Genomic DNA, 13,366 nt, shown 5'->3' on the forward strand with positions numbered 1-13,366 from the left:
TATGGTGTCACCCATAATTTAGTCTTAAATTCTTATGAACAAATCCTCTCAAACACTTCTAATGCTCTGGTAGCTGTGCTTTTGTGCATCTGAAACCCATACATCTTTGGACTTTTCTTTAAGACTGCTAGCTTTGACTGCATTTTATTTTGCGTTGAGAGAATACTTAATCTCCAACCAGTCATAAGTGGACCAGAGAGGGTCTGAAAAAATATGGTGGTGTAGGGCCCGTATCTTTCCAGTGAACTCTTGAGTTAGTCACAGTCAGCAAGGGTTTTTAAATGGGCTATCCAGTCTGTACAAATGTCAGTAAGAAGCTTTAAAAAAATCTTTTACCACTCTTTAGATGGGTGACCAGATTGCTTTTTCTATTTTCTCCACGATGTTGAGCATGCTTTGGGAAATAAAAGAAACCTTAAACCCTGAGCCTTTATTTATTTTTTTAAGGTGATTTTTTTTTTTTTTTTTAATATATAAAGTGGAAACCATTTATACAGGAGTTCAGTTTCTGTGGCCCATACTGGAATATGTCACAACATAGCAGAGACCTGTTGAATTACAAAAGAAACGACCCTGTTTTAAAAGGACAGTGTTTTGCACAAACTTAAAAAAAAATCATACCATAGGCTTCCAGGATACTTTCTTTGCAGGCTTATACAATCCACTTATGGATTTCATAGACAAGACAAGATTAGCTTTCCAAACACAGAGCAAAACATACATCTTTTTGCTCTTTTACATATGTTCATTATTCAGTGCAAGTAATACCTCTCTCCTTCACTATTTTCTACCAAACTAGACGATCAACAGAGCAGCACCTCAAGAAATATAACCAAGCATATAACTGTCTAGTAATCCTGAGAGCAGCTGCGATACATCATTAAGGGTTAGTGTGAGCAGCAAGAGTGAATTGGAAGTATCCCCTACAGCTATCTTGCTGTCACATTTCTTTTCAGCAGAAAGAAGTGGGGGAAAGTCCACACCTCTAGAAATCTTGGTCTGCTTTTTCTTCTGACTTGCAAAACTGTCCATAGATTTCTAAGCAGCCCCTGTGTGGGTAGAAAGTAAATTGCCAAGTGAGTGCACAATAGTCCGGAGCAGGGGTGTCAAACTTGCCCTGGGCCGGATACAGATTGCAGGGCTCCTCCCATGCTGGATCTACAGGGCCAGGAGCTACAATGGAGGTAGTGGCAGGCTATCAGCACAGTCCTTGCTCATCCCCTGCTGATAGTCATGTCCGTCAGGTTCCAGGGCCCTAAATTCTATAGTAGGCCCTCCCTCTCCCCAACTCCCAAGATTTCCACTAGCCTGTCAGTTCAGACAGAACTGCTCTTGTGAGCTGGATCCGGCCCATGGGCTGTATCTGACACCCGAGGAGAATTTGGGTTGCTGTTCAAGCCTCCAGTACCCCTCTATCCCCAATCATTCAGCTGAAAGGTGTAGAAAAATAGCATTGGTTAGCATCAAAGCTAAATAATGATGTAGTTTGAGCTTGCATCCAGAATCTTGACCTGCCTTAGCACAAAGCTTGACAAAACGAGGAACTGTAGCTCTAGAAGGGAGAAGGAAATGGAGTCTATGGTGCAACCTGCAGGAATGTATGAAATACTGTTTAGTGGGTCAGACCATAGGTCCATCTAGCTCAGCATGCTGTTTCATACAGTGGCCGTGTAGATGCTTAGATTTGGGTGGGAGGGTAAACAGGGTATGTCCAGAATCTTCCACTCACTGCTTTTCCCCCGGTGCAACTACCAGCAATCGGTTTTTGAAAATTCAGGTCTCATGACTGCACCCCTTTCTACCATGTTCAGTGCCCACTGATGGACTTTTCCTCCAAGAATGTGTTCAGTTCGTTTTCTGAACTTGGTTAAGCTATCAGTTGCCACAAACTTTTGTGGTAGTGATTCAACAAGGCAATTGCATGCTATGTGGAAAATGGGAGCATAAGTATACATCTAAACAGCACCATGCAGGGATGCATGCAATTCCTGGACTAGTTCTGGTACTGGGAACAGGATAGTCCTAATGCGGTTCTCTCAAGTTGAGCCAGAGTGAACTAGTCCCAACATCACTGTCTACACTTGTGGTTAAGCAAAGTCACTTACTGTGGTGTAGGATAGTACCTGTTTATGACAGCACTATCCTACGCTGGAGTAAGTGAATCTACTGCAGACTAACTGTAGCCCATGTTTAGGCAGTGATGCTTTACTGTGCATTAAATTAATGCACAGGAAAGCACGTGTAAACATGCCCTTCCTGGGCTAATTTAAGGAGCCTAGCCAACTCACGCATTTTTATACCAACTTAAGGCCTGCCTGTGTGCTGACAATGACGTGGGGCTTTGGTGGCAGGGTCACTTTCTGCAATTTTCCCCATGCTGCTGTGTGACAAGGGCCAGCTTCCTGTGCTTTCCTCATGCTGCTGGGGAGAGGAGTGTTGATGGCAGAGTCTTAGCACCCATCCGGCCCCTTCTGACACCGTGGGTCATTCTGGTCTGCAGTGTGAAAAGGTTGCCTACCCATGCTTTAGTTGCCTACCCAGTTTTGCATGATTCTTAAGAATGAATGCCTACATTTAGACTTACTTAGATCACTTTGATATTGATTTAGATGTTTACATTTCAGAGGAGTTAAGTACCTGAGCTTTCATTGATTTAAGTCCCTTTTGTAGGTACCCAGGACTTCTGATAAGTGATATTCTAGAGATCACAGAGAGCAGGGCTGGAAGGACCTCAAGAGGTTATCTAGTCCAACCCTCTTCCCAAGGCAGGAAAGGTCTTGTGATTCCTATTTAAGTATAAACATGGATTAGGGAGCTTAACCTTCAGTGCCAATGTCAAAAGTTTTGTCTTTCTGAGACTTAGAATAAGGTAGAATATTTTTAACAACCTATAGTCCTTGCTACTGGTCCCAGATCGTGTAGTCCAGGAGGCCATTTCCTGTCCCACCTATGTTCCTGTGTGATAAGTATTCAGTAGTCCGCATGCAGCCATCTTTATTGGAAATCTTGGGAAAGAGCCTAGAGATTAAAATGAGCTGGGAGGCTGAATTCTTCTACCTTAACAAAAGGCAAAGCTGCCTACTGCCTCTCCTTCAGGCATATTCTAGAAGGAAGCATTGTATTTGTATGTACTTGCATGGGTGGTAGGGAGTATTTTCTTGTGATGGTCAAACAGACAAAATACTGTGCTCTTAAGTGGCAAGGGAGAGAGACCGTTGCGGAAGAAGACTGTTACGTTAAAAGGGGAAGCTGCCAAAAATGAAGACTCTTAGGCCTGTGTGCCTAAGAAAAAGGGGTAATGTGCCTTGCAGAGCAAACTACAGGAAGTGAAACAGAGGCTTGTACTACAGATGTCTTTTAAAAATCCTCTGAGAGCGTTCCCATGTTAGGAAGAGGAAACCTGAGTAATAGCCATAGGGGTATTACAGATAACAGCGGGGTTCTCTTCCCCTGTTCAAGGGAACACATACAGCATTTCCAAAACTCTTAAGACTGTTTCTTTTCAGGAAATGAATGCTACCACCTCAGGGCTGAGGTGTATTGCTACAGGTCTACCTAAGATTGACATGTGTTCCCCACCCTTTTCACTGGGAATGGCCAGCCTGTTCCATTCTTCCTTGGCCGATGGCATTTTGCTCTAGGTCCATTAAAGCAGCATTGATTTAGAGGGCACTGAGCTATGATGAAATTATCCCTTTCTGTTTGTTTGTCCGATTCCTATTTATCCAGGAGCCTCAGATTCTTAGTAAGTAACTAGGACTGCCCTTGAAAAAACACATCACAGCTACTGCATGTTGCAGCCTCGGTCAGTTTTCCATTATACTTTTTTTTTTTTGGTTTCTTGCCCTACAGTTCTCTCACCAACAAAGTAAAGAGAAGATAACTACTTGTAAACGGAGAGCTCCTGGTGCAGGCTGGTCCTCAGCTCTTCCAATTCCTGGTTTTTGCGTTGCTGAAGTTGGACCCCATTCTTCAGTTCCCTCAGCCTCTCTTCCAGCTCTTCTACCTGTTCCTGTGAGGCCAGAAATAAGTAAATACATGAAATAAAGTGATGTACAAACCTGAAACCAGCTCTCTGGAGGAAGAAACATCTTGCTGGGGTCGTCTGATCTCAGCAGTCTTTCCTGCCCAAGTGCAGGGGGGCTGGACCCAATGACCTGTAAGGTCTCTTGCACCCCCCTAACAACTATGAAGGCTGAGCTGTTCGCCTCTGATTAATGTTTGCCTTGGCTGTGTGTGTGGATGTGTCCTATTCACAGCTGTCACTATAGTAGGTCTGCCCGTGTACACTCCGGATGGACATCAGAGCAGCTGAGTTGATGATTGAACATCTTTAGGCAAGTTTTAGGCCCGAGTTTTAAGTATTTTCAGCAGGCTCATCTGTATTTGTCTCGCGCTTTTTTTTAAAAACGTTTTCAGTCCCAAAAGCTTGTGTTGCCTTTCAGGCAATTTGTGACTGTTTTAGAGAGTTCTTTTAACCACTGTGTGGGCCTAAAACTGACAGGAAGCAAGCGTAGTAAACTGGTTAATCTGGCTATGTGATTATTTGCCACTATGGTTTAATTAGCTGCTGTTCAGATTCCAAATCCCCTTCAGTCATCCCCCCCACCCCGTTATCAGCTCCTGGTAATTGGTCACTATTGGATAATTTGCCATTATTTGCATTCCCAGAAATTACTGTAGAAAATCCATAGGGAGGTTACGCTCCAAGTTCTTGTTTGAGCAGGAATCAAGAGGCAGGAGGAGGAGAAAAATCTCTTCTAAGTTGATTTTACCAAGTCCTGTTCCTTAAAGCTGTGAATGGAAATTTAAATCTAAAATGAGTGGTGGGTGTAAGACCATAAGGTGATGTGGATAAAGATAAACCTATCACCCAGGCTACACAGCATCTGCTTGCTTCATGCACGCATATGGGAACATGCCAAACGGTTTTCAGCATGGAGCACGGAGAGGGTAGGGAAAATCCAAGTGTACTTTTAGTAGTTGCTAACTTTCCTTGGTTTGCTGAAGCCTAGAAAGTGAAAGACTGTAGAGGGCAGAAAAGCAGGGATAAATTAATTCTGGAACATTTTTTCCCAATGCACTTTGCAGATATGTAATTGCTTCTCTTCCTAGAAAATGGAGGGGAGGGGTGGGCAAGACGTTTAACTTTTGGCATGTTTCTTACAGTGTCTATAAATACAGTTATACAGTCTCTTCCAGTTATAAATAACCTGTGTCAAAGGAGGCAGCCCAGCTTCAGGGTTGCTGCTGCAGGAAGGTCTGGACTGCTGGAGATGTACGTGAGTCCTTTCCTGCTGATGAGGTAATGCGTAGAAGTCAGCCAGGCAGTGATTTCATTAAGAAGTGGCTGCATCAGGTCACTAAAAACCTTTCCTTTTTAAAGGGACAGCATCTTAATTCAGTAATTATTTTCCCTGTCCTTTTTTAGGTATCATACCCAGACTCTGACTATTAACAGCTGTTAAGAGAAGCAGCAAACAATACTGAAACTACAACAGTGTTATATGCGTTACTAATATATCCTCCTCTAGAATTCTGACTTCAAGTTTGGATTAAAAAGCATGTTATAGAAATGGATTAAAGGAAGAAAAACTTGCCGTAGGAAGAGACAATCATAGTGTTGAACTATAATATTTAGAGAGGAGATGATTTTGGGATGCAAAAGAGGCACAGAGGCCAACCGTGGACTTTTGTCCACTTTGTTAAATCACAAGAGCAGGAGAAGTAGAAATGAAATCAAGGTCATTTTAAAATGGGAAAAAAACCTACTTTCATACAACTCATCCTCAAATGTGGCACAAACTGCTGCCAGAAAATAGCATGGCAAAGAGTTTGTGACTTAGAAAAAGAATTTAAACATTTATAGGAATAACAAATGTACCATTATACACATTTTTATCCCAACTTGTATAAGGGACAAACCATCATGTTTCATATAGTAAGCCAGTGCCTAGCTGCCTCTGCTTATAAAGAAACTCTCTCTTCTTGTTCTCTGAACTGCTTCCGTAATGAAAGGGATTGTTATACCTTTCTTTGAAGCTTCTGATGCTGGCCATTGTAGGAGGCAAACTGTAAGACTGGAAGACTCATGAACTGATCCAATACTGTAGTTCCTATGGAATCAGTCATCTCCCTAGGGTGAAAGAGCAGCCAACTTTGAAACCATAGAAAGGAGCTGTAGCTTTTCCTGTCACCCTTAGCACTTTAGTATTAAGTGTCTTTGGTTTTGATGCTTCTAATAATGCTCAGCATCCCAGCAGCAGGATGGTTTGTATTGCTCAAACCAGCCATTATCAAACAATAATTTTGATTATTGCAGGAGAGCCGGAGGCTTTCCATGGATTTTGAAAATTTTGTGGCAGGGAGCCGCAGGGGCCTGGAGGAACATCTAACAATAATTAATGGAACCTCCCATTGCTGTTGCAAAATGATGAACTAGCCTGTGATTTCCAAAGTGTCCTACACCAAAACCTGAAACTTCCTAAAAACCTGAGAACACTTTGCGCACCCCCCAGTGGGAATGTTTTATCCCAGTGAAAGCCCTGGTATTGCACGAGTGCTGCAATAGGGAGAAGGGCTGTTTCCTATCTTAATTAACCTGGGCCTGGCTTTATAAATTGTAAGCAGCATGTAGCATTGTCCTCAGATATAGATGGGATATGTGGAGCACTGGTATTCCTGTGGCAGCTGACCCAGTGGCAGAGAAGCTGCTGTGTTCAGCCTGGAGCAAAGCTTCCAGGTGCTTTTCAGGGATATTCCCAGGCAGAAATCTGACAAGGTAACCTGCTACAGCTGAGGGTCTTGGCAGGCTTTCTCTCTCTCTCAGCTTGTGTTTATTGCTTGTGGTATTTGAGTGAGTACATGTGTTACTATGATGTGCAAAATTTTGTAACCTGACAGGCTGATGTGGGTAGTGAACTATCATGTGACAAGGGTATCCCAGGCCAAAGGGGGAGGGAAAGAAAGCACGGTGGATAGCTTCTAAGCTCTGTCTTGGTGCTTAGCTGTCACTGGGGCTACAGAGGAAGAATCTCTGTGAGCCTCTCTATCTCTGGTTCCTATCTGTAGGTACAAATGTTATGTCTGTCCATGGCTTCACATGCCTATAAACTAGGATTTGGGCACTCCCTTTGCATGCATACCAATCCAGGCGTGTATGTGTAGGGAAGCATAAGTACCTGTGCATGGGATGCACAAGAATATTTTTTCTCGTGGTAAATGTAGGTAGATAGAGGGCCAGCTCCTCAGTTGAGATAAACTGTTGTAGCCCCTTTGGAGTCAGTAGAGCTTCCCTGATTTACCCCAACTGTGGGTCTAGCTTGGTGTATCTAAAGTCACACACAGCTCAAGGACCTTACAAATATTGCAGGACTTGGTCATGTCTGCCTGGGGCTTCAGCATCTCTGTATATAAAATGTGATTCACAAGCTATAAAAATCAGCACCTCAGGGGCTGCCATCCTCCACAGGCTGTAAACAGCCTCCTTGCAAGGAACACGTGTTGTAAGCTCGTGCTCTTGTGCTTTCTGCCACTGGCCTTTGGCTCAAAAGGGACCCCTCCAACTAGGCTTTGAATGAAGGATATGTTACTCCAGAAGCAAATGTTTTTGCTCTGCCTTGTTTCTTCTGCCATACTAACTGGGGTCTGGCTCCATTATTTGATGGTGTAGTACTGAGGCATTTTATGTTTGGAGAGCAAAGTGGTAACGGGCCAGGTCAGAGCCAGGCGAATGTTTCCTTTGACTGTGCTTTGGGGGGAATCCCTAGTGACACCACATTGCATCCCTTTAATTCCTAATCTTCCTGCTCACTCAGTAGCCGCCTCTGCTTTGCCTTCCCTCGGCTAGGGGGGAAGAGGACCTCAGCCTCTTCTAGGCCAGTAGGATATGTCTGATTCTTTGTTCCCCCAGTGATTCCCTACTGTCTATTCCTGTGTGGCTGTTATATCCACTTGTCCACTAGTTGCAAAGTTAGACTCCCAAGTCTGTGTATAATAAGGAAATACATATAGTGCCAGTCTCAAGTATGTAGACACTGAGTACACAGGGCTGACCACTTACATGACAGCATCGCAAGCCAGCCCTAACTTGAACCAGCATGCAAGCATTTTTACAGGCCCATTGCACGTACCCTGTACTGGAGAACTTCTTCATCCCGTTTCTGCTTGATGAGCAGAATCTGTTCCTCCAGCCTCCTATTCTGCAGGCGCATCTTGCTGGCCTCTCCCTGCAGCGGTCGTAGCACCTCCTTCAGCCCCTGAATTTCTCCCTGCATTTTTTGCAGAGCCTTGGCACTGGCCTCCCTCCTTTCCACCAGGCGCGCAAGCTGCGGCTCGTAGTGTTCCTCCAGGCCCCTGCGGCTCCCTGCCACAAAATTTTCAAACTCCATGGAAAGCCTCCGGCTCTCCTGCAGATAGTGGCTGTCCCCACGGCTCTGGGGTGCCTCCAGCTGCTGCCTGAACTGTTCCTTCTGCTTTTCACAAGTCTCTTTCAGCTGGGAAAGCTCCTCTGAGAGCTGGCTGACCCTGGATTCCAGTTCATCCCTGTAGGCAGCATACTGGGCCATGTCATGCCGTCTGTTTTCCAGCTGATACTGGCAAGCCACGCACTCCCTGGTCACTTTGAACAGCTTCTGCTTGATCTGTCGGATCTCGTCCCTGAGGTTATCCCGCTCCAGCTCCACTTTGGCAAGTAGTTTGTAAGCCGCCAATATCTCCTCATGGGCTTGTCTGATTTCTTGCAGGACAGGCTCCCGGAGCAGTGTGAGCTCCTGGATAAGATTATCCCTCTCCTTCTCCAGCTGCTCCACTGCATCAATGCACTCCTGGAAACGCTCCCCCACCTCCTCAATGGTCAGGCTCTGGGACACAGCAGCATCTGGCTCCAAGAGGCTGCTTGCAACATCCACAGGCAATTCCAGGGGGTCAGCTTCCACTTCCAAATATAAAGGGGTTTCTGTAACATCTTCCTCTGGGTCCATGGCTGCACTTGCATCATCCAGTGGTGACTCCAAAGGGGGCTCTGAGTCAGCCATCAGGTCCCTAGAAATGAGACCAGATGTGTGAGCTGGAAGCAAGCTTACTGTGAGTTTCAGATGTCCCAATCCCTATAAACCTTCCCAGATAAACAGGCCTCCTTACAACAGGCACACTAACGGTACACACATCTAAGATCTGCTTCTACTGAGGTCTCCATCACTGGCTATTTTAAATGTGTTTAATGCCCTTGGTGTCTCTTACAGGGCACATTTACATGTGCTATTAATGTGCTGTAATCTTACTGTGCAGTAAGCTTTCCCTGGGAGAGCATTTACATGTGCACCTGTTGGGAGCAAATTTGCTCCAGACAGGAAGAGTTCAGTGCAGTGCTACTCCTGTCCTGCTCTGCCCCTCTACAGCAGCCAGGGGAGCTCCAGGCTGCCAGGGGGCACCAGGGTCAGGCAGATCTGGGTGCAGGGCTGGGAAACCAATCCCGCCCCCGGTAGCTGTTTCCCAGCCTTGCGCCCCAATCTACAGGTAGTAGCCAACTGCACGGTAGACTAATTTACTGTGTGGTAAATGTTGCGCACAAATAGCCAGTGATGCTTTACTATGCAGTAGATTAGTCAGTAAAGCATCTCGTGTAGATGTACCCACGAGCACCTAAACTATCTGAAGCTGTTTGTCAGTTCAGCATGGAAGTTATTGTATTGGTTTCTATTAATGTGTAGGGCATGGTCTAACAACAGTTTTGCTTTGCTTTTTAAAGACGTTTGGCTTTGCCAAAGGCCAGAACAACCAAGCAAAACCTTTTAAATTACCTGGAATGAAGGAAGTGTTTTACTGCTATAATTTAAAGGCTCCCTGCAGTTCTGATGGTTCTCAGCATGGCTGGAGAGATGATAATATAGGATGGACAGCGTAAACCATTATACCTTGGAGGATCTGACTGGCAAGCAACTGTGATGCTGTTATAAAGCTACCTCCTAGACTACACTGCTTGTATTGTAAATACCAAGGTAGATATAACCTTTCCACTCGGGCCACTGGTAGCAAGAGGGTGTTTCTGATTCCTCTTTGCTGCCGGCATGGGGAAAAGATCAAATGATTGTAATTCATTTGCTCACTGTTTTTTCACACTGTCTTTCATCAGAAGAGGAGGAGATTCTCTGGGCGTTTGGGATTCTCTGGTCATGTGAACTTCTTAGAGCAAAGATAGAGTTACGCTCTGCTGAATTTTTGTTTATTTAAATAGGTGATGGTATTTGCTGCCAGTGGTTTGTTGTATTAAAATTCAGGCATCATACTTTTTCCTTTGTGTGAGATGGAGCCAGCTGCTTTTAGAGATGAGTGTGTTAGAAAAGCCTAAAAGCCTTTTTGTTTGTTAGGCAGTATCTGCCTTTTCTTTAGAATTAAAGCTCCTCGGGTAGGGACTATTTTTTTGCTTTTTGGTCAGTGCCTAACAAAATGTCTAGCATTAGCTGGAACCCTTAAGTCCAATACGATAATGTGGCACTCTGTGGTATTGCTGTTCAACTGTAGACCTCAAATGGGCTACAAAGGAAGAGTGTATTTACAGATGTGGAAACTGAGGCGTGAGGTGGGGAAGTGCCTTGCCCAAGGTCACCTGGCAGTTCAGTAGCAGAGGTAGGAATTAAACACAGGTCTCCTAAACCACAGTTGAGTGGTCCCAATACTAGGCCACTGTGTTTATTTCCCCCTTTCCCTCCTGCTCCTTCCCCTTCCCTGCCTCTCGGCATTTTAACTGCTGCATTCAGGTTAAGTCTTTTATCTTGTTTTTAAGATAATGTATTATTCTGGCTGATGGAAAGTCAAATAAAGGCCTTTTACAAGTGCATATACACAAATCGTTTGTATGCAAAATGTCAGACTGGCAGAAATGCATACTGCCAGGTTATAGATTTCCAGTTAAACTTGTCTGGTTTTCAGCAATGCTGACAGAGTCCTGGAGGGAGAGAATGTGCTGTTTGAATACACGTGGGCTCTCCAAGATGGCTGTGGGTGGGCTAAAACATTTTACACAGCCGAGCACGTTCAGCTTTCCCGGAAGCAATGGTAAAGTCATCCCTTACCTCGCCTCTGCGGCTATGATCTAATTCATTCATCTGCTAATGCACCTTTTTGCTGTCAAAACTCTTCCATCATCACTAGTCTAAACTAATGTGCCCACTGGGTAGTGAAGAGAGAACAGTCTAGTGTTGTGAAACACCCTTTACGCTGTTTAAAAAGATATATACGTTAGAATAGGTTCAGGGGAGAAGCCAAAACCACACCCAGTTCAGAGCAGACTTGGACAGGAAGAGTGCTGAAGTCTTGATAGGCAGTGCACTTGCTGCCCGGAAGGATCTGATCAAACGTCTAGTCATTTCGAAATGCATTAGCGTAGACTGGCAAATTAACGGCAAGTGGTTCGCTCGTTAAAACAGTTCTAAGGCAAGAGAACGGACAATTTTCACTGATACTCTCTCCTTTTCCAAATTAGGCAGCATTCTGAAATCATGACACATCCTAGCCTCAGAAGCAGCATGTCTGACTCTTACTTCTTAAGGGAGAAAGGGAACGATCTATGAAAATGTGAGGCAGCTCGTGACAGCCTTTTTCCGGCTGATCTGCCCGCCTTGATGCCCCTCTGCATATCTAGAACAGCAACTGGGAAATAATCCCTGCCACGCCTGCCCTGCTCTGGTGAGATTTCATCCTGAAACGGATCAACTGCCCAGCTCCGTAGCCCGCAGTCCCACCCTGGCAGAGCAGAGCTCCAGCACACTCCCCATGCCAGCCGCCTTCTTGTGAGCGTGGACATGCAGGTCTGCATTTCCACTTCATCCAAGGCGATCCTGACGGACAGGTAAGAAGTTCTTTCTTTATGGTCCGGTGGTGAAATACAAGACATCCCCCAGCACAGACCGGAGCCAAGCAAACCAGCTGGGAACCGGACTCATCTGGACTTGACCACACAGTGCAAATGCAAACTCCCGGCAGATCTTGCAAACCTGTCAAATGAATGAAGCTGCTCCCTGAAGCAACTGTACTGCCCAATATGATGAATGGACCTGTTGGGTCCTCCGAGTGCATCCCAGCACAAAGGGCGGATGCTGTTTGAGGCTGATGACCCCTCCCCAGACGCCCTCCGAAGTGCTCAGCACATCACATCCACGCCCTCTCCCATCTGAACCCTGACAAGGGAAAAAGCCCAAACCCAGTTTGCAATTGTTAGTTCTTACCTTTCTCTCCAGGAGACCAGTTCCTCCTGCTCTGGACTGGACATGGGTTTAGCATGGGAGGGGGGGGGTGTTTGTGTTATTAATAAACTGTGTTAGAAACCAGAGTCCTCTGGCCTCCAAGCAGCCTTCTCACTTATTTCCCCTGGACACCAGCTGCAATACCAGCTGCAAGCTGACACTGGATTCCTCCAATCCTGGTAAGAGGGAGGAGGGCGGAGAAAGGCGAGCTGGCTCCTGGCTTCTGAGCATTTTTAGCAGGCGGAGAGTGACAGCTGCAGGGGCTGGGTCCTTCCAGCAGTCCAAGGCAGGTTAAAGGCCAGGCGGCTGGATCTAAAGCATGCCCATCTCTGGAAGGCATAGCTTAGGTGAGGTCATGGCCGGAGCCTGCCTGCCAAAGACCAAGGTCAAGCTCTGGGCTGCTCCCCTCTCATTTTCGCAAGTTTTTGGAGTAAGGTGGGGATTTTCCTTTGTGCAGCCTTAAACCTGCCCCTTCCCTGCCCTGATTGGGTTTTCTTCCCTGACTGGCAGTGTGTCTTCACCATTCAGCCTGCTCCAGGCAAGAAATAGTTGCACTGAGAGGCGGCTCTGAGCTGCACACGAGGAGGCGGATGCCTTAAAGAAATGCGTGGGGCCAGGCTGGGAGTGGACTGCAATCCTTTCTAATGGTACTGCAGACCTCTCATCCCCTTCTGCTACTTGGAAGGACTGTCAGTAGAGCTTGAATTAAAACAGCAGGCAACCGGTGGAAAAATGCTTAAGATCACAAGTGTCAGGTTTCCAGGTTGTAGCCGTATTAGTACCGTTCTGGTAAGAGTACAAGTGGCTTTTAAGGAAAAAGCAGTATCCTTTGGCTGAGGTAAAGGCCCTTTGGCTGTGGGGTCTGTTCTTACCTTTGCCACCCCCTCACTCGGAAGTCAGGTCGGGGGAAATTTTCAAACGCACCCAAGTGATTTTAGATCCCAGGTCCCCCTGACTGAGGCACCTAAGTCACCTGCAAACTCTAGAATGGTTTCACCTTTACTTCTGATGGGCTTTGTAAAGCACTCTGGTCCCTGGGTATGAAAGGGGATTGTACAGATAGCAGTAGCTAATGTTATGACGAATATCAAGTTCTCTCCTCTCTGACATGCACTCACTCTCGC

At 45.7% G+C, this 13,366-nt stretch overlaps 1 protein-coding gene across 6 annotated transcripts in view; it reads right to left on the minus strand.

Annotated features, from left to right (window-relative positions):
* Window positions 1–444: 444 nt before the first annotated feature.
* The window catches only part of SYNC (syncoilin, intermediate filament protein), a 30,746-nt gene continuing 17,824 nt past the window's right edge, over window positions 445–13,366 (minus strand). For 4 of the 6 annotated variants that reach the window (XM_019547842.1, XM_019547841.1, XM_019547839.1 and 1 more), the window contains exons 2-4: window positions 8,133–9,042; window positions 3,888–4,012; window positions 445–1,049 (exon numbers count right to left, since the gene is read on the minus strand). In XM_019547842.1, the coding sequence (XP_019403387.1) occupies window positions 986–1,049; window positions 3,888–4,012; window positions 8,133–9,035 (1,092 nt within the window). In that variant the 5' untranslated portion in view covers window positions 9,036–9,042 and the 3' untranslated portion in view covers window positions 445–985. Of the gene's footprint in view, window positions 1,050–3,887; window positions 4,013–6,030; window positions 6,137–8,132; window positions 9,043–12,224; window positions 12,876–13,366 lie in introns of those variants that run through there. The other 2 variants (XM_019547838.1, XR_002103266.1) reach the window with 2 other exon arrangements.

The sequence above is a fragment of the Crocodylus porosus genome, unplaced genomic scaffold (assembly GCF_001723895.1).
Source record: "Crocodylus porosus isolate Cpor-Errol unplaced genomic scaffold, CroPor_comp1, whole genome shotgun sequence".
Classification (NCBI taxonomy): Eukaryota; Metazoa; Chordata; order Crocodylia; family Crocodylidae; genus Crocodylus; species Crocodylus porosus.